This window comes from Saccopteryx leptura, chromosome 5 (genome assembly GCF_036850995.1).
Source record: "Saccopteryx leptura isolate mSacLep1 chromosome 5, mSacLep1_pri_phased_curated, whole genome shotgun sequence".
In the NCBI taxonomy this organism is placed as follows: domain Eukaryota; kingdom Metazoa; phylum Chordata; class Mammalia; order Chiroptera; family Emballonuridae; genus Saccopteryx; species Saccopteryx leptura.
In genome coordinates this window covers 119,382,104-119,403,564 of record NC_089507.1, presented here as the reverse complement: position 1 = coordinate 119,403,564, position 21,461 = coordinate 119,382,104, and the positions used below count along the sequence as shown (strand labels likewise).

Below are 21,461 nucleotides of genomic sequence, written 5' to 3'. Positions count from 1 at the left end.
AAAAACAAACCTAGGTTTTTCCAGTCATATTCAATGCATCTTTCTAGGATTCCATGTCATGTTATTGTATTCATATTTGGTAGCTACATCTTATTTGGTTGGTTATTTGTATCTTATGTGTAGTGAATCATCTATAGAGTATATTATGACAAGTTAAATTAAATTGATTTTTATTATTTTATTAATGTGTACATTTAAGATAATTTTTTTTTTTTTCAGAGACAGAGAGTCAGAGAGAGGGATACATAGGGACAGACAGACAGGAATGGAGAGAGATGAGAAGCATCAATTCTCAGTTTTTCATTGTGGCACTTTAGTTGTTTATTGATTGCTTTCTCATATGTGCCTTGACTGTGGGGCTACAGCAGACCGAGTAACCCCTTGCTTGAGCCAGCGACCTTGGGTCCAAGCTGGTGAACTTTGCTCAAACCAGATGAGCCCGCGCTTAAGCTGGAGACCTCGGGGTCTCAAACCTGGGTCCTCCACATCCCAGTCCAACACTCTATCCACTGCACCACTGCTAGGTCAGGCTAAGATAACTTTTGAGATTTATCATTTTTACTCCAATTTGTCTATGCTCATTGTATATTTATGGTTAATTTAAATGACTTTTGAATGACAAAAGGTACTTAAGAAGACTAAGAATTTGTAGAAGACAGTTTTCATCATTATTTTGATTATGATTTTACTAATAAGAATTTCATATCCTAAATTTTATTAAACAAGTAATTATTTAAGTCCACATTGCTAGCTGCAAAGTTGAAGAAAAAGTAAAAAGATGAATTTTGACCATTTTTAAATGTCAAGCCACTGAGTAGAGTTGCTGATATTATTAATAGTGAATAAGTTATCACAAGGTTGGTAAGATCCATTTTCAATGAAAAATCTAATTGGACTTGAAAATATAAATATTAGCAAATGAAATTTCCTGTAACAAATGTTAATGACTTAAAGATTACATTTTTATCTGCCCTTCAAGATTTTTTATTAATTTTTTATTTTATTAATTTTTATGGGGTGACATTGATAAATCAGGGTACGTATGTTTAGAGGAAACATCTCCAGATTATTTTGACATTTGGTTATGTTGCATACCCATCACCCAAAGTCAGATTGTCTTCTGTCACCTTTTATCTGGTTTTCTTTGTGTCATCCCACCCACTCACCCACCCCCCATTACCATCATATTCTTGTCCATGTCTCTGAGTCTCTTTTTTTTTTTTTTTTTTTTTCATTTTTCTGAAGCTGGAAACAGGGAGAGACAGTCAGACAGACTCCCGCATGCGCCCGACCGGGATCTACCCGGCACGCCCACCAGGGGCGATGCTCTGCCCACCAGGGGGCGATGCTCTGCCCATCCTGGGCGTCGCCATGTTGCGACCAGAGCCACTCCAGCGCCTGAGGCAGAGGCCACAGAGCCATCCCCAGCGCCCGGGCCATCTTTGCTCCAATGGAGCCTCGGCTGCGGGAGGGGAAGAGAGAGACAGGGAGGAAAGCGCGGCGGAGGGGTGGAGAAGCAAATGGGCGCTTCTCCTGTGTGCCCTGGCCGGGAATCGAACCCGGGTCCTCCGCACGCTAGGCCGACGCTCTACCGCTGAGCCAACCGGCCAGGGCCTGAGTCTCATTTTTATGTCCCATCTATGTATGGAATCATACAGTTCTTAGTTTTTATTTATTTATTTATTTCACTTTGTATAATGTTATAAAGGTCCATCCATGTTATTGTAAATGATCTGATGTCATCATTTCTTATGGCTGACTAGTATTCCATAGTATATATTGATATGTTCCAAAGCTTTTTTTTTTTTTTTTTTTGTACCAAAGCTTTTTAATCCACTCGTCCACTGACAGACACTTGGGCTGTTTCCAGATCCTCGCTATTGTAACAATGCTGCTATAAACATGGGGGTGCATTTCTTCTTTTGGAAAAGTTCTATGGTGTTCTTAGCTATTATTCCTAAAAGTGGGATAACTGGGTCAAAAGGCAGTTCGATTTTTAATTTTTTGAGGTATCTCCATACTGTTTTCCACAGTGGCTGCACCAGTCTGCATTCCCACCAGCAGTGCAGGAAGGTTCCCTTTTCTCTACATCCTCACAAGCACTTATTCTGTGTTGTTTTGTCAGCACTTATTCTGTGTTGTTTTGTTGATGAGCGCCATTCTGACTGGTGTGAGGTGGTATCTCATTGTGGTTTTAATTTGCATTTCTCTAATGATTAGTGATGTTGAGCACTTTTTCAACTGCCTATTGGCCATCTGTGTGTGCTCTTTGGAGAAGAGTCTATTCATTTATTTGCCCATTTTTGATTGGATTGTTTGTCTTTCTGGTATTGAGTTTTATAAGTTCTTTATAAATTTTAGTTATTAACCCCTTATCAGACGCATTGTCAAATATGTTCTCCCATTGTGTAGTTTGTCTTTTTATTCTGTTCTTATTGTCTTTAGCTGTGCAAAAGCTTTTTAGTTTGATATAGTCCCATTTGTTTATCTTGTCTTTTATTTCACTTGCCCACGGAGTTAAATTGGTAAATATATCGCTGCGAGAGATGTCGGAGAACTTACTGCCTGTGTTTTCTTCTAAGATACTTATGGTTTCACGACTTACATTTAGTCTTTTATTAATTTTGAGTTTATTTTTGAGAATGGTGTAAGTTGGTGGTCCAGTTTCATTTTTTTGCAGGTAGCTGTCCAAGTTTCCCAACACCATTTGTGAAAGAGGGTGTCTTTACTCCATTGTATGCTCTCTCTACCTCCTTTGTCAAATATCAGTTGCCCATAGAGCTGTGGGTTTATTTCTGGGTTCTCTGTTTTGTTCCATTGATCTATATGCCTGTTCTTATGCCAGTACCAGGCTGTTTTGAGTACAATGGCCTTGTTGTATAACATGGTATCGGGAAGTGTGATACCTCCTGCTTTATTCTTCCTTTTCAAGATTGCTGAGGCTATTTATGTTCTTTTTTGGTTTCATAAAAAGTTTTGGAATATGTTTTCTATATCTTTGAAGTATGTCATTGGTATTTTAATTGGTATTGCACTGAATTTATAAATAGCTTAGGGTAGTATAGACATTTTAATGATGTTTATTCTTCTTAACCATGAGCACGGTATATGCTTCCACTTGTTTGTATCTTCCTTGATTTCTTTTATCAATTTTTTATACTTTTTCAAGTACAAGTCTTTAATCTCCCGGTTAAATTTATTCATAGGTACTTTATTTTTTTGGTTGCAATGGTGAAGGGGATTGCTTCCTTAATTTCTCTTTTTGACAGTTCATGGTTAGTATATAAAAATGCCTCTGATTTCTATGTGTTAATTTTATATCCTGCCACCTTGCTGAATTCATTTATCAGGTCCAGTAGTTTTTCGACTGCAACTTTAGGGTTTTCTATATACAATATCATAATATCTGCAAATAATGATAGTTTTACTTCTTTTCCAATTGGATGCCTTTTATTTCTTCTTCTTGTCTCATTGCTGTGGATAGGACTTCCAGGACTATGTTGAATAAGAGTGGTGAAAGGGGGCATTCCTGCCTTGTTCCTGATCTTTATTGGATTGCTTTTAATTTTTGCCAATTGAGTATGATGTTGGCTATGGGTTTGTCATAGATGGCCTTTATCATGTTAAGGTATGTTCCCTCTATTCCCACTTCTCTGAGAGTTTTGATCATAAAGGGGTGCTGGATTTTATAAAATGCTATTCCTGCATCTATTGAAATTATCATGTGGTTTTTCTCCTTCCTTTTGTTTATGTGATGAATCACATTGATGGATTTGCGAATATTGTACCAGCCTTGCCTCCCCAGAATAAATCCCACTTGACCATGGTGTATGATTTTTTTCATATATTGCTGGATCTAGTTTGCTAATATTTTGAGGGTTTTAGCATCTATATTTATCAGGGATATGGCCTATGATTTTCTTTTTTTGTGTTGTATATGTCTGGTTTTGGAATCAGAATTATGCTCACCTCATAAGTGGAGCTTAGAAGTCCTCCTTCCTCTTGAATTTTTTGAAATAGCTTGAGAAGGATAGGAGTTAGTTCTTCTTTGAATATTTGATAGAATTCATTTGTGAAGCCATCAGGCCCAGCACTTTTCTTTGTTGGGAGTTTTTTGATAACAGTTTCAATCTCATTTGTTTTAATCGGTCTGTTTTGGTTTTCTGATTCTTCCAGATTAATTTTTGAAGATTGTATGTTTCAAGGAATTTGTCCATTTCATATAGGTTTTTGGTATGCAGTTCTTCATAGTATTTTCTTACAATATTTTGTATTTCTGTTGTGTCAGTTGTTATTTCTCCACTCTCATTTTTAATTTTATTTTTTTGAATCCTCTCTTTTTTTTTTTTTTTGGTGAGTCTGGTTAAAGGTTCATCGATCTTGTTTACCTTTTCAAAGAACCAGCTCCTAGTTTCATTGATCCTCTGTATTGTTTCTTTAGCCTCTATGTCATTTATTTCCATTCTGATCTTCATTATTTCCTTCATTCTACTACATCTGGGCTTTACTTGCTGTTCTTTTTCCAGTTCTTTTAGATGCAGGGTTAAGTTGTTTATATTAGCTTTTTCTAGCTTCTTAAGGTATGCCTGTAATGCTATGAACTTCCCTCTCAGAACTGCTTTTGCTGTGTCCCATAAATTTTGAGTTGTTGTATGCTCATTATTTGTTTCTAGGAATTTTTTTATTTCTATTTTGATCTCATTAGTAATCCATTTGTTATTTAATAACCTGCTGTTTAGTTTCCATGTCTTTGAGAACTTTTGAGTTTTGCTGTTGTGGTTGGTTTCTAGGTTCATGCTATTGTGATCAGAGAAAGTGCGTGATATGATTTCAGTCTTAAATTTGTTGAGACCACTTTTGTGTCTAACATGTGGTCTATCCTAGAGAATGTACCATTAGCACTTGAAAAGAATGTATATTCTGCTGCTTTAGGGTGAAAGGTTCTGAAGATATCTATTAAATCCAGTTGATTTAGTGTGTCCTTTAAATCTGCTGTTTCTTTGTTAATTTTCTTACTTGAGGATCTATCTAGTGATGTTAGTGCGGTATTGAAATCCCTTACTATTATAGTATTGCTGTTGATCTCGCCCTTGAAATCTATCAAAGTCTGCTTTATATATTTAGGTGTGTAGATATATATAATGGTTATATCTTCCTGTTGAATTGTTCCCTTTATTATTATGTAGTGGTCTTCTTTATCTCTTACTATAGCCTTTGTTTTAAAGTCTATTTTGTCTGATAGAAGTATTACTACTCCAGCTTTTTTTTTTATTAATGTTTTTTTGTTTGTTTGTTTGTTTTTTCCATTTTTTCTGAAGCTGGAAACGGGGAGAGACAGTCAGACAGACTCCCGCATGCACTCGACCGGGATCCACCCGGCACGCCCACCATGGGGCGACGCTCTGCCCACCAGGGGGCGATGCTCTGCCCATCCTGGGTGTCGCCATGTTGCGACCAGAGCCACTCTAGCGCCTGAGGCAGAGGCAAAGGAGCCATCCCCAGCGCCCGGGCCATCTTTGCTCCAATGGAGCCTTGGCTGCGGGAGGGGAAGAGAGTGACAGAGAGGAAAGCGCGGCGGAGGGGTGGAGAAGCAAATGGGCGCTTCTCCTGTGTGTCCTGGCCGGGAATCAAACCCGGGTCCTCCGCACGCTAGGCCGACGCTCTACTGCTGAGCCAACCGGCCAGGTCTCCAGCTTTTTTTTTTCATTTCCGTTTGCATGAATAATTTTTTCTTTCCATCCTTTTACCTTCAGTTTATGTGCATCTTTTTTTTTTTTTTTTTTTCATTTTTCCAAAGCTGGAAACGGGGAGGCAGTCAGACAGACTCCCTCATGCTCCTGACCAGGATCCACCCGGCATTCCCACCAGGGGGCAATGTTCTTCCCATCTGGGGCGTCGCTCTGTTGCATCCAGAGCCATTCTAGCTCCTGAGGCAGAGTCCACAGAGTCATCCCCAGCACCCTGGCCATCTTTGCTCCAACGGAGCCTCGCTGCGGGAGGGGAAGAGAGAGACAGAGAGGAAGGAGAGGGGGAGGGGTGGAGAAGCAGATGGGCGCTTCTCCTGTGTGCACTGGCCGGGAATTGAACCTGGGACTCCTGCACGCCAGGCCGACGCTCTACTGCTGAGCCAACTGGCCAGGGCTGCATCTTTTGTTTTAAGGTGTGTCTTTTGTAGACAGCATATGTATGGGTCCTGTTTTCTTATACCTGCAGCTACCCTATGTCTTTTGATTGGATCATTTAATCCATTTATATTTAAGGTTATTATTGATATGTAATTGTTTAGTGCCATTTTATTCTTTCAAGCTGTATTCCTTTTGTGCTATATTCTTTTCGCCCTTTGTTCTGTTTACAACAGGCCCCTTAACATTTCCTGCAGCATTGATTTGGTTGTAATGAATTCCTAGAGTTGGTTTTTTTTTTTTTGTCTGGGAAGCTTTTTATTTCTCCATCAATTGTAAAGGATATCCTTGCTGGATAAAGTTGTCTTGGTTGTAGGTTCTTGTTCTGCATTACTTTGAATATTTCTTGCCATTCCCTTCTGGCCTCAAGTGTTTTTGTTGAGAAGTCACATGTCATCCTTATGGGGGCTCCTTTGTAAGTGATAGCCTTCTTTTTTCTAACAGCTTTTAATATTTTCTCTTTATCACTTAGCTTTGGTATTTTAATTTTGATGTGTCTTGGTATTGATTTCTTTGGGTTTCTCTTTAATGGAGTTCTCTGCTGCTTGAACTTGTGAGAGTTTTTCTTGCATTAATTTAGGGAAGTTTTCAGCTATGATATGATTGAACAAAGTCTCTATCCCTTGTTCTTTCTCTAGTTCTTCAGGAACCCCTATGTTGCAGATGTTATTTCTCTTCATGTTGTCACAGAGCTCTCTAAGAGTTTCCTTGGACTTTTTGAGTCTCTTTTTTTTTTCCTCTACTCTGCTTCCATGCCTTCGTTCAACTTGTCCTCTAACTCGCTGATTTGATCCTGTTTCATCCATCCTGTTTTTAATTCCATCCATTTCTGATAACTGTATTTGTCATCTCTGACTGATTCTTTTTAAATATTTCATTGTCCTTTTTTATACTTGCTATTTCTTTCTTTAGGTATTCTTAATGACCATCCATTGTTATTCTAAGATCCCTAAGCATCCTTTCAATCATTATTTTAAACTCTGCATCTGGAAGTTTGGTTATTTCCATATCACTCAGTTCATTTCCTGGAGGTTTCTCTTGGGGTTTCATTTGTATTGCACTTCTCTGTCTTTCATTATATCTGTGTGTTTGAGTATATTGTTTGTAGAACTGGTTGAGTCTAGGCTTGGTGTTGTCTGCCTCCAGTTTTCAGTTGTGTTATTTCTAGGTCTTCTTGGGTTGTCATCAGCTGTTATTTGTTTTCAGTGTGTGTGTGTAACTCCGGAATGCTCCGAGGATAAATTTTTCTGTTTCTAGTTGATAAATTTGTTGAGATTTTGGGGAGATCTGTCGGACGCGCTGCTCACGGTGCCATTTCCGTGACGTCACTCCTAGCTGTTATTTGTAATCCACTTTTGGATTTGGTTTTTCTAGTTGAGCCTCTTTGAAGTCTTGATTTGTTTGTTTTCTACTTGGTTTTCTTAACCCCAGGTAGTCTTGTTTACTGATCTCAGCAGGGGGCTTATTTGAAACTGTATCCAGGAATGCAGTGGGTATAACCTGAGACTCTGAAGGCCTGCTTTGCCAGTTACTCTCTCTGGGGGCGGGTTGCTTTCTCTGCTTCATTAGGGGTAGTTATATCTTGGATTTTCATGGAGACCTGAGTTACTGCCCCTCCTCCTCACTTCTTCTCTTCAGCTGTGTCTTGTTGCGCTGATTGGAGCTGGAGAGATGTCTGGAGATGGGTGACATGGAACCACTTTAATCTTGTGTTATGTGGAAGGATCAACCCCTCCTACATCTATGGCTGCCTCCAGCACTGGATCTGTCAGCTTCTCAAGCCCTTCAAGATTTTAAAACCTCCAGACCTTTCAATAACATAGGAATGGTATTTTCTAAGTTAACAGACTAAACAATTTAAGTTAATGATAGTGCAATACAGTGTAAGTCTATACTTTACATATATTTTCTGCTATTTGCTAATCTTTTTCTCATCTGGATAACAAAATATAATATCTAGTTAAGTGCTTTTTCTTCTCAAACTACCCTCGTCAACAATATTTCTGTTCTTTTCACATTCCTCATTAAATGGCTAAGGTTTCATAGCATCTGGCTTAGTTATAATTCTAACAAAAGCTGAATAGAGGAAGATGGGGCTTAGAGTTTTCTTATTTCATAAGTTATTGGTCGTTGTTTATAACCTAAATTGTTGATAAGGAAATAACTCTTGAAATCACAAAATAAGATTTTGAGAATGTTGATTAGGTGGAAAAGTCCTTGATATTTGCCAGATATAACGTATAATACATGGTGGGGAAAAGTAGGTTACAGTTGTTGATATGAAGAAGAATAAAATAATTAATAATACAAGAATAAACTTTTGCATACTCACAACTATAATCCTACTTTTGCCTACTTCTGTATATTGTCTTGCCTTTTTGAACATACACTTTTACATAGTCATATTAAATCTAGCATAAATGTGAAGGAGTGGAATTGCTAAGCCAAGGAGTACCTATGCTTGTAAATTTGTAAATAGAGAATTACCAATTTTCCTTCTCCAGTTGTTACACTTTATGCCCCACTTACATATGAGGGCCCATTATTACTCTATAGCCTCACCAACAGTTTTCATCAAACATTGGGATTTTCTTTTCTCTTTGCTACACTGTTGGGTATAAAAAGATTTTAAAGTGGCTTTATTTAGTATTTTTCTTAGGATAGAGGTAAGTCATTTATTTTTCTGTAAACTACATATTTATGTCTTACAACAGTTTTTTGAATTTAAAGTGGGAATTATTTTATAATAGAGAAGCATTTGAGATAATCACCTATTTTATTATTTACAATGTAAGATTGGTCTTAATTCTTTTTGAATGTACATGTGTACATGAATATCACATAATGTTTTTTCCTTTTTTTCTAAAATGAAGTTTGGGAGTAATCAGTCCAAACCCGAGTTCACAGTGGACCTTAAGGGGGCGACGATTGAGATGGCTTCCAAGGATAAATCCAGCAAAAGGAATGTATTTGAGGTAAAACACTTTCCTAAATTATAATTCACATTCTTAACTGTAGTAATTTGAATCTTTTTGAGTTATTTAGGAAATGGTCTTTCAATATGATTAGTTTTGGCAGATTTGGTCATTAAGTCAGTTTTTGTCATAATTTAAGCAAAAGAAGCTGGTGTGAAGATCTGGCCTTTATTTACATAAATTATTGTATCTCAGACTACTACACTGCTCACAAAAATTAGGGGATATTTTATCACTTTATTTTCATTTTGAAATATCCCCTAATTTTTGTGAGCAGTATATATAAGCCTTTGTTCCACAATCTCGCCTTCCCCAGCAAAAATAAAAAGGGTGTGATTTCTTTTACTTGCAAAATCTAATGTTAAGAAATAAAGACTTCATTTTGTCATTAAAAACCTGCCACAGTAATGTAAGATTCTGCATCAGTTATTTATTGCTGCATATCAGACTACCCACAGTTCAGCAGCTTAAGAAAAGAATCATTTTGTTTGCTCAGTTTGGCATGTACTGAGTTGAATAATTGTGATCTCAAGTGGAAACTTTCCTGAGGCTTCGGTCATCTAGTGGCTTGACTGGGGTGGGGTGGGGTGGGGTGGGGTGGTCTAGTTTGTAGTTCACATGTCTGGCGTTGGTGCCAGCTGTTTGCTAAGCCTCTTTCTCCACAGAATCTCTCATTCTCGAGGCTGCTCCAGGCTTCTTTACATGGTGTTATCAGGGTTCCAAGAGGGGGACAGTGGAAGCTGCAAGGCTTCTTAGAGGCCTAAATATAGAACTCACATGCTACTACTATATTTTGTTGGTGAAAATAAGTCAGAAGACCAGCCAAGAATTTAGGGTTGTGGGGAACTAGAGTCTACCTGTTCATTGAGAACTAGTAAAGTCATATTGCAGTAGAGTGTTGTGGGTACAGAGGTAGGAGAAATTTTGGGGGCTACCTTTGCAAACAGTTTTTCAGATCCCTGTCTTCCTTTATAACCTAATGTGTTAGTCCTTTCCTATCTTGTTGTCTAGGCAGATTAGATTAGTTGCTGTTTTCCTGCCTCTATGATTTTCACTCTTTACTATTTTTCCTTGGGTACTGACCCAGTCTCTGTTTGTCAAATGTTACCAATCTTTTAAGACCCATAAAAACATTTGCCACAATGCTGACGCTGCTTCTTTGTGCTTTTAAAGTATCATTCATTTTAGTGTAACCTGGGTTATGATCATCTGTAAGTTATTGCCCCCACTAGATGATAGTTGGGTTTTTTTTATCTTTAGCAGAGAAACTATATTTTTTTCCTTATCTTTAAGAGCCTATAATAGAATATTTTACATGTGCTGTAAATTCAGAATTGGTTGACTGACTTGACCCTCTTTCTAAAGAAATGCAGGGAAGGAAGTCACTGTTTTCTAAATTAGCCTTGCAATGTCAATACTGATTCCAGAATGAAAAAGATTCCATGGTCAAATACCTTTCTTAATATTACTTTAGGAACTGTGCTTGAGGCATATGTCTCAGAATGTTTGGGAAGTGTTGCCATGTGTTCTTGTAGGAAAAAGAGTATCAACCAGAAAATAGGAGGAGTGCTTTATTCAAGTCTCTTAAAGTTCTTCCTCAATCAAGTGTAAGAAACTTTGAACCAAAGAAATTATACACAATTTGGTATTGTCTTCCTATGCATAATAAAGTAGTATCCTTAATTCATGATTTGAGAGTTTAGTAATGTTTACTGACTTTAGTAATATTTCTGCCCAAAAGGGATGTGACATTAATCTATCATCTGTGCTCTGTACTGAGCCATTATATTTGCCTGTTAAATAGGAAATAATGAAATATGACTCTGTACATTCTTTTACTACATTTTTTAACCAGATTTAGAAAAATTTCTCAGATTTATGTGTAAATGTCATAGGTTTTTAGGTTTTTTATTCTTTCCAAATGAGTTGTTTCAGTTCTAATTTAAAATGTATAGCTTTGAACATATTTTTTTAATGGTAAAGTGTATTAGATTTCAGGATGTTTTATGGCATTTGTTGTGTTGTGGAGTTTGGGATCCTAAATTATTAGATTTACACTGAGACTTTATGGTGAGAAAAACTTCATGTTTTATAAAGTAATTCAACTGGTATTATTTTAATGTATTCATTCATTTGGTTGAAAGCACTAACCATACTTTGTTTTATTTTCTCTTTTTCTCTAAAGCTGAAAACCCGTCAAGGAACAGAACTGCTAATTCAGTCTGATAATGATAGTGTTATTAATGATTGGTTTAAAGTGCTTAGTACTACCATCAATAATCAGGTATGTGTTTGACTTAGGAATATTTTTTTACTTCAGAGCATCTTTTCTTTTTCACTTTCTAATTGGCTATTACATATATAGATTCCAATTTATATGTGAAAAAACACATTTTTAATATATATTTATACAGACGTGGAGAAGACAGTGGTAACTTTAGTAATTCCCAGGGGTTAGTGAATGATGATTTAACATTCTCATTTATATAGTGTTTAACTATTTAAAATATTTAAATTATTTTAAATAATTTTCACATGAGGAATTGGTCCAAAAAAGAAATAGTTGCAAAAAAAGACACACAAAGAAACAGTCAGCTTGTGCCTAGTACATAGTATTTATTCAATGACAGAATGAGTTGGAAATAGTACTATTTGATGGAAACAGGTCCTAGGCAAAATTGTGAAATTAATGGAACTATAGTCTCTTAATCAGCACTGTTTCTTTCCTAGTGACGCCTTTCTAGTACCCCCCCATAATTCCAAATGATTCATAAATTTACAGATTTGAGATTTTTGAATCTCGTTCAAAATTAGGTTTTCTGGTGGAACTTGAGAAGCTTACTCTAAAATTCATATTGAAAATTAATGGAATAAAAATATTCAAGACACTCTTGAAGAAGTAAGTGCAAGGACTTGCTCTGTCATATGTCAGGACTTTGTAAAGCTGTACAGCGTGGTGTCCATGCTGGGATAGATACAAACACCTATAGAGCAGACCCCTGTACCTTTGAACACTTCAGTCCAGATAGGGCACTATAGACTAATGAGAAAGAATATACCTTTTAGTAAATGATTCTGGCTCAAATGGATATCCAAGAAGAAATTTGAACATTTCCCTGCATTATACACAAAAATAAATTCTCAGTGGAGTAGAGACCTCAGTGTGAAAAGCAAATCAAGATCAAGTTTGAGAACTCAAATCAAGTTTTTTAACCTGTAAAAGTGATCATGGTTAAGCTGTAAATGAAGATCTGTAAGATTTAAAAAAATTCCTAAAGTCTATGAGTCTGTCAGTAGTATATTAACACAAAGCATAATTTTAAAAGCCTGTTGGTGTGAAAAATTAATACAGCAATGACTATTTAGCTTTATTTTGTACCGTTTTATCATAATGTAGCTCCATCCTATTCTGGTACCACAGATTGTTGCCTGACCCTTTAACTGTTAATACTGTTACTCATATGCAGTTGATTATAAAGAGGCCAGATGGCATCATTGTCATTGTAAATCCATTTTCCTGTGAATTATCTAATTTTTTCTTTCTGGAAATTTAGAATTAATGCCATATAGTGGGGAAAATATTTTGAAATGATTTATCAAATATGTAAATCATACCTGGTGGTGCACTGGAGCAAGCATCAACCTGAGATGCTGAGGTTGTAGGTTCAAAAACCTGGGCTTGCATGGTCAAGGCATGTATAGGAAGCAACTATAAATTGATGCTTCTAGCTCTTTCCTCTCGTCCCCCCATCTCCCCGTCTCCCCCACTTTTTCCTCCCTTCCTCTCTCCTCTCTCTAAAATAAAAAAATAAAAATCTTTAAATCACACCTACTACATATACTATTTGGTTCCCTAAAATCATTCAGAAGAGTCAGTCACTCATCATTCTGAAAGTTATGCCATTACCTCTAAAGTAATACCAAAAGTAATACTTGTTTGGGAAATCTCTAACCCATAGACAGTAGAAACTGATGAAGCAGTTGAAGAAGAGATACCAGAGTCACCAGGAATAGAAAAACATGATAAAGAAAAGGATCATAAGGATCCTAAGAAACTTCGTTGTAAGTTATTTTTTCTCTGTTTGGCTAATGTTTTGGTTGAGCTTAATTTCTTTGCTTTTCGAAGATTTTAAATAAGTATGTAAAAGCTGAGTGAAATCTCCAATGTTATAAGAGAGTTATTATTAAGTACTTGCAATCTCAACATCTTTGTACTCTCCTTGTTAACTGATTGTTTTTCAACCTCATCATAGGCATCCCTAGAGCATCATATTAATTTTGAGATATTGTGAAACTTCAAGACAAAAAAAAATGTATGGAGATGAACCTCTTTTTACTTCTCTAGGAAGCTGAACATTATTGATTTAAAAATATATAATTACTGTTTCTGATTCTAGATAGAATCTTACACTTTAAAAAATCAAAAGTCTTGGAATAGATACCATAGTTTCATACTGACACCTTGGATACGTCTGTGCACGTGCAGCTGCGTTTATTTCGCTCTCCAGGTTATAGATACAGGCGAGCATTGTCTTAACACAGCCCCTTGTGAAGTACATTGCCAAATAGGCCATTCGTTATGGCTCTGAACATTGTTAAATCTATTTTCACAAATTCACATATAACTGATCATTTTGGGGGCCTTCAAATTAACTGAATGATTAGAAAATCAGTTTTACTTTTGTTCTCTCATATTCCAGTGAAGTTTAGGCCTATTACTGACATTGATTGTCACTATATAACAGTTTAAGTAGATAAAAATTTTATTGTAATTCTTTACTAATATACTGTTTCCTCAAATATAATTATTTTTAAAGAAATTTACTTTCTGAATTTTTGTTATTGTTAAGGAAAATAGAAGTCAGTATCAAAGGCAATATAGAACATCTTCCAGAGTACTCCTAGTTCAGAGTACAGATAATTATAATGAGAGCCAAAACTACAGATAATTATGAGCCCCCACCCTTCTCCCTCTTCTTCCCTTGCCCCCAGTTCAGTAAGGATAGGGAGGAAGGATTTTTTTTTTATGTTTTATAAGTTTTTGTGTGTTTTGGGGTTTTTTTTTTGTTTTTTTTTTTTTGCTGGTCCTTTTTAACCTTCTAAAATTGGATGGAAGGTCAAGGAAGAAATGTTTTATCATTTATGAAATAGTGACTATAAATTAGAATAAGTTAGGAATACCTTGATACATATACCAAAGTGCTTAGTTATAAAAAGGAAATGTTTTGTTTGGTTTATCACTTTGAAATTGAGTCTGTGCTAGTTTGATGTTACTCTTAAACCATATTTAAGTTAAAATAACTGAATTTATTTTATACTGTGATTCTTATATATGAGATTAATATATCTTGAGTGTTAGGTAAAAAGCTTTTTCAAAAAGGTTTTCATTTTATGAAATGCTTAATATCTATTTAAGCTATGAAAGTGTCCAGCATCGATTCTTCAGAACAGAAAAAAACAAAGAAAAACTTAAAGAAGTTTCTTACACGGCGCCCCACTTTGCAAGCTGTTCGTGAAAAAGGTTATATTAAAGGTAGGTAGAAGTGGTATTTATAATAATAAACTTTGACCAAAATCAGAAATAAGACATTGTAAATTAAAAACTGAAAAATTTTCAAACTATAAAAATGTTCTTAATTCTTATTCATAAAGCTTTTAGGTTCAGTGATTAAAATACATTTGAGTAATTAAAATTGCTCTTTTTAATGAAGAGTTTATTTTAATTAAAGCATTGAGCGCAGACATAAATACTAAACTAAGTTTTTAGCAACCCTGTCTCAGAGGGAACTACGTGCACCATCTGATCAGGTGAGTGGCAGAGTTTTAGAAGACAGCCTTTTAGTTTTGAGTTGTACAAATCAGAAGAAATTTTGAATAGACAATCATTATTACAGTAGAAAGAAGAAAAATGTTGAACAAGCAATTTTATTCTTGATTGTGTTCAGTTTTAATTTAAGGTAATTTAAAAATTAAAGTGTTCTTTAATTTATACATTTGTTATTTCATTAAAAGTACTATAATGCACAATATTGTGTTTTCATAAGAAAGCATTCGTTAGAATCACATAATATTATTTTAAAGAATATATAATATTCTTGTATTTACCTTTAGTTTTTAAAAGCATGTTTAATTCCAAAGGTAAGTTTTTTAAATACATGACTCCAAACACTGGATATAGGTATATCTATAGTTATACCTATATCTATAGTTACTTGTAAATAAAGATACAGGTAAAGGGTGGTGGGTGGGTGTTGTTTGTCTCCAATCATGAAGTTTCTGACAAAGACCATCACTGGAACATCTGTTTGCAAAGCATCTAAATTAAAATACGTAAACGGGTTTCTTTGAAAAGATATTTACAACTTCTAGGAAGAGTTCAGCTAACTAAGTGGTTCAGATTAACAACCTTAAGAGTTATAGACAAACAAGTACTCCAAGATAATGCACATGAATTTAGCATTTTGAGGTTAAAAAATGCTGACAAATAAATGAACTGAAACGGCCACTTGTTTGTTCACCAGGTCTTTTCATTGAGAAATATAAACTTGCCATTTTATGGTGTTACTCATTACTTCAGATATTTGGTTTGTTTGTTTTCCTGAATGGTTACCATAAATGTGGCATTTTGGATTGAAAGATGAGAAAAATGGTCTTTAAAATATATTTTGTGAAATCAGTGTTGGCACCTGGTCTGCATATACATGCTTGTTTTAATACTAGAGTATTTACTAAGTGCTAGGCATGAATACCTATTGGTATTCAAGAAGGTCTCTGCCCTTATAAAACTTAATATATAAAAATGAGAGATGGAAAAAAAATGAGAGATGGACAATATAATTTAAGAGTAATGTCTTCTATGAGGAATCTAACATCATAATAAAATAGAGAGTGATTGGAAGTGGTTATGATAGATAGGATGTTCAGAGGATTTTCTTATGTAGATGACATTTAGCTGAGACCAGGAGTGATGAGGTGAGAAGAAGCCGAATTTAGAGGAATCTTGATTTCTGCAGATGGAGTAGAAACTAGTAAGGCTTTTAAGCAAATATAAGTTGGGGTGTTCTTGGGTTTAGAAAAGAAGGAAAACTGACATGAAATTGGAAGGAGTAGGCGGAGTGCAGATGACAAAAAGCATAAGGCGTGGTAAGCTGTTCTGGATGCACTGAATGGCTTCTGTTGCACCAAGAGTGGTTTAGCTGTTTTCTGAGCTAAATTTTAGCAAAGTGGTTCATTTTTTTTTTTTTTTTTTTCATTTTTCTGAAGCTGGAAACAAGGAGAGACAGTCAGACAGACTCCCGCATGCGCCTGACCGGGATCCACCCGGCATGCCCACCATGGGGCGATGCTCTGCCCATCCTGGGCGTCGCCATGTTGCGACCAGAGCCACTCTAGCGCCTGAGGCAGAGGCCACAGAGCCATCCCCAGCACCCGGGCCATCTTTGCTCCAATGGAGCCTTGGCTGCAGGAGGGGAAGAGAGAGACAGAGAGGAAAGCGCGGCGGAGGGGTGGAGAAGCCAATGGGCGCTTCTCCTGTGTGCCCTGGCCGGGAATCAAACCCGGGTCCTCCTCACGCTAGGCCGACGCTCTACCGCTGAGCCAACCGGCCAGGGCAAAGTGGTTCATTTTTATAAACAAATCTCTTTCAGATCAGGTATTTGGAGCCAATCTTGCTAATCTGTGTCAGAGAGAGAACAACACAGTGCCAAAATTTGTGAAATTATGCATTGAACATGTTGAACAGAACGGTAAGAAAATGATTTTTTTTTAACTGTTGAACACACCAGCCCTAGGGTTTATGATTTTGAGTGATGCAATCAAAAGTTCCTTATAGTTAGAAGATGTTGAAAGCATCTTGTTTGCAAAAATCTTGTACTTGTTTTAAATTAAGACATTTGTAGGCATCTATTAATTAATTAATTAATGTTCAGCTTGTATTGTTGCATGCTATTCTTTGAAGTCATTTGGAGTTGGCATTTGCTTAAAATGAAGAAAGTAGTGATTATGAAACTGAGTTTATTAAACAATGACTTGACAGTATAGAAGATATGGGAGGTTTGTGTTTATTTACTAAGAGAAAGTTTCTTCTGTTTAATAAAAATGAGATAATATTTTAAAATTTAAATCAGCTATAGTTATCTGATCCTTTTTATGTCATTTCCTATAAAATAAGACAAACTAATTTCTATTTTGGTTAATTTTAACATGTTTATAATATTTATTACTAGTTTTATATAAATTACCATATCTTGACTAATTACATTAACATATCCTGTATATCATCAAAAATATCTGTACAATGAAAATATTTGATAATTGGTCATTTCTGCCAGTTACAGATCTCATCTCTTTGACTCTGATAGTCAGCCTGACAGTGCAGACACAATGCTACTTGACTTTATTTGAAGCTAAATGAATAGCTTTGTTTAATGTGTACAGCATTATCATTTAATGAATTTTAGGCTTAATGTGAATTTCAAATGATTCTATTCCACATATAAAAGAAATTAGTACATTATCAAATTATCAGTTTTTATGGAACCATTATTTTACTTGCTAACTTGTATTAAATTTATTTATTACAAGCCCATATTATTAATATGACAAACATTTTTAGGAGAGGGCTTTAATATGCACATTGATTTAAGATGGCATATAAAAATGGGTGGGCTGATTTTATCAGTTGGCTTTCTTGACTATCCTCAGGTGTTTGTAGAAATCGATTGTAAATTGTTAGTATTTCAAGGTGAATGGGATGAACTTCGTTGAGATAATTCACAGGCTACATGATAAGATAGAATTGTTGTTGTTTATTAAACAGAATTCAGAGTGCATTGCCACTCTTCTTTCTCTGCCCAGCATCTATGAAAGGCCGGTTAGAGAAAAAGTATTTGCCCATTTGATTTAGGCTAATGTTAATGAATAAGAACTCTGAGACATGCGGGCATTTTTAGAAGAGGCAAACAAGTAAGTTAAACATACAAATATTATTTGTCCCTCAGGTCTGGATGTCGATGGGATATACAGAGTAAGTGGCAACCTCGCAGTGATTCAGAAACTGAGGTTTGCAGTCAATCATGGTAAGATCATATTCCCTGTTGTTATATCCAAAATCATCACTCTAAACTGTTAGAATTAGTTTAAAGTATTTAAATTGTTTTCTCTTTCGACTGTTTTTTTCAGATGAGAAATTGGACTTGAATGATAGTAAATGGGAAGATATTCATGTCATCACTGGAGCACTGAAAATGTTTTTTCGAGAATTACCAGAACCACTTTTCACATTTAATCACTTTAATGATTTTGTGAATGCAATTAGTAAGTATGTGATACTACTTTTTTTCCCTAGATATTGAAAATCCTCTCTACAGATTAAGTCACTGTTTTCTGTTTTATCTTTTTAAGTTTTTTTAGATTGTTTTACTCCAGAAATTATAAAATGTGACCACCAGATGTCACTGTGTATCACCAAATATCAGGTTCCAAACCTGTTTCTGCTTTCAGTTCCATGCAGTACTTGTAGTTACTTTCTTTTTCAGAACAAGAACCAAGACAGCGAGTCGCTGCTGTAAAGGACCTAATCAGACAATTGCCAAAGCCAAATCAAGATACGATGCAGGTCCTTTTCAGACATCTCAAAAGGTAAGAGTCTCAGCACAAGAGAAGAAGTAATGAGAAAAACAAAAAATCGCACTGCACAGCAAGGGGGCGCGGTTTTGTGTACCCATGGGGCCATGTCACTCAGACCCAGTTTAGATCCCAGCTATGCTACTTACTGTCTTTGCAACTTGAAAATGATAGCTCCTTGAAGCCTAAGTTTCTCATAGGTAAAATGGTTTAGTATAAAGAATACATTAAAGTAGATATTATATGTGAAATAATTATATATTGCCTACCAAGCATGTAGTAGGTGTTCAAAAATTGTGCTAAAGTAAATTAATATGAAGATGAGATTGGTTATTAATAAAATAAAGCTATTATTGCTCTAAGTTACTACATAGCTACCTTGATAACTGATTTTTATTTTCCTCTGAAATACCTTGAGAATACTAAAATAAATGACTCAGAGAGATTTTGAAAACAAAACAAAACGTAAAATAAGTAAAATTGAAAGTTTAATCTCTGTGCCCTAATGAAATTTTCCCCCTAACAACCTCGTGGAGTTATCATTGTTGCCTGAGTTGTAACTCATATTTAAGTTTGCTAGAGTATGTACAGTTACACCTTCCCACTATGTTTATCCAGTGGAGAACTTCACATGGCATTTGGACTGAATTCTCCAAATAGTTTTTATGTACCTTAGGAAAGTCAGCATTACTTCTCCTTTCTAGATGCAAACTGTTTATGTTTATAATACAATTTGAAGAATTTGTCTTTTTTTAAATTTTCTCTTTTAACAATGTATTTTTTCCCCCTTAGAGTTATAGAAAATGGAGAAAAAAATCGAATGACATATCAGAGTATAGCAATTGTTTTTGGTCCCACTCTGTTAAAGCCAGAGAAAGAGAGTGGTAATATTGCAGTTCATACTGTCTACCAAAACCAGATTGTAGAGTTAATTCTTCTGGAAATAAATTCCATCTTCGGACGCTGATTTCTTAATGAAGATAACCTGTGGAATGGGAGCCGGATGCCATCAGATTTCAAATCCTTAGACATGTTGTATTTTGTTTTTGGACCAAGCAGTGACTCTTTGATTTTGCACTTTTTTTTGAGGGATCAAAAGGGACTGGAAGAGTCAAGATGGGTATTATGCCCTCATATTTGCTGCTTTGTTGCCAGGTGATAAAACTATGTATAATTATGAATTAATTTTAGCCTGAATGTTTATATTTCATATTCTGAATTTCAGTAAAAATTAAAACTTGCAGTTATAACCAGTCATATACACTGGATAATTTGGTAAGAAAACAACATTTCCCCCCTCATACTGGGTACTGTAGAACTCATGATTTGCTAGGTTCATCACTTATGGAACAATACTTGCTATCAGTTATTTTGAAATTGCTCTTGGCATTTTAAACAAAATGAAGTATATCCGTTTTGAAACCTGTGTATTTTTTTTTCAGGGTTTTTGCATGCAGTGCAGTCTAAGTCCTAAAGATTATATAACCTAGATAGAATTCCTGGACAGAGGCTTGCTGTCTTTTGCTCTGGGCACAGCATCCTTACAGGATATCTTAGTTGCTTGTTTGGGAAGCACACTAATATTACTTAAAACACTGTGATTTACTGGAGTTTAGTTCAGCATAGGTCGGTTCAGGGTATTTTGGGGCTGTCTGTGCTACACTGATTTAGCTAACAATCCTAATTATATCTAGTGCCATACAGAGTTCTTGGTATGACCCTATGGAAACAGACGTTATTTTATGTAAATATAGGCTGAAGATGTAATGTCCTTCAGCTTTTGTATATAATTGTGTTGTATAGCCTCAGAGTACATTCTAACCCTACATTTCTAATCATGATATTGGTCATCTTTTCTGTGAAAATAGGTTTCCTCCCAAAATAGGTCATTATTAAAGTTAACTGTGTACACTTTTAGACTTTAATTACATTTATAGGCAGATCACTGTAATGCAAATGGTACTGGAAAAATACTGAACAGACTTGCTAAATGGTAAATGCACTACAAGAGGAGTCTTTCAGGTTAATATGTACAGAATACATTAGAAAATTACTGCAGAATTTTAACTCTATGGTTGACTAGTGGAAACCTATATGTAAATTAGATGGATATCAGATAGAAAATGACATTGCTAAATTTGAGAATTTCTTTTACATTACTAATGTAGATTGATTTGTATCATAAAACAGGGTTTAGAAGGTTTTGTTACAGAGAGCATGGTCTGTTGAAGATTTTTTAAAATGTATTTTTCTAGATTAACTGCTGTATATAAAATGTCTAATCTGAATAAAGAAAACTATAAGGTTTAGAGATATTTTTTCCCATTGGAAATGTTTATTTTGGTTTTTAATTTTTTGTGGGTTTTTTTTTTTTGCATATACTGGTATACCTCATTTTAAAAAGTCAACTGAATCTATTTTCTGAGGCAGATCTGTTTTCTTCATTTCACATCTTCTTGCTCCATGTCAATACCTCCTTTACCCTACTCCCATTTTTAATTTCTTCATCAGTATTTGAAAGTGAATGTTTTATAATCATGTCTCTTTTTCATAGAGTTACATTTATAACTTATAGCTTTCCTTCTTTGGGAACAAATATTTTTTGTATGATCTGACTAAAACCTCTCACCTGAGTTTCGTGGTAAAACTATTATTTTTCGTTGTGATCTTTTTAAATTGA

The 21,461-nt window shown here is 35.3% G+C and overlaps 1 protein-coding gene across 3 annotated transcripts in view; it reads left to right on the top strand.

The window, feature by feature from the left end:
• The window catches only part of ARHGAP12 (Rho GTPase activating protein 12), a 153,688-nt gene extending 132,603 nt beyond the window's left edge, over positions 1-21,085 (top strand). For all 3 annotated transcript variants that reach the window (XM_066386879.1, XM_066386878.1, XM_066386880.1), the window contains 9 exons: positions 9,056-9,157; positions 11,343-11,441; positions 13,117-13,219; positions 14,574-14,690; positions 16,804-16,902; positions 18,157-18,234; positions 18,338-18,472; positions 18,694-18,796; positions 19,574-21,085. In XM_066386879.1, the coding sequence (XP_066242976.1) occupies positions 9,056-9,157; positions 11,343-11,441; positions 13,117-13,219; positions 14,574-14,690; positions 16,804-16,902; positions 18,157-18,234; positions 18,338-18,472; positions 18,694-18,796; positions 19,574-19,748 (1,011 nt within the window). In that variant the 3' untranslated portion in view covers positions 19,749-21,085. The remainder of the gene's footprint in view (positions 1-9,055; positions 9,158-11,342; positions 11,442-13,116; positions 13,220-14,573; positions 14,691-16,803; positions 16,903-18,156; positions 18,235-18,337; positions 18,473-18,693; positions 18,797-19,573) is intronic.
• Positions 21,086-21,461: the final 376 nt, after the last annotated feature.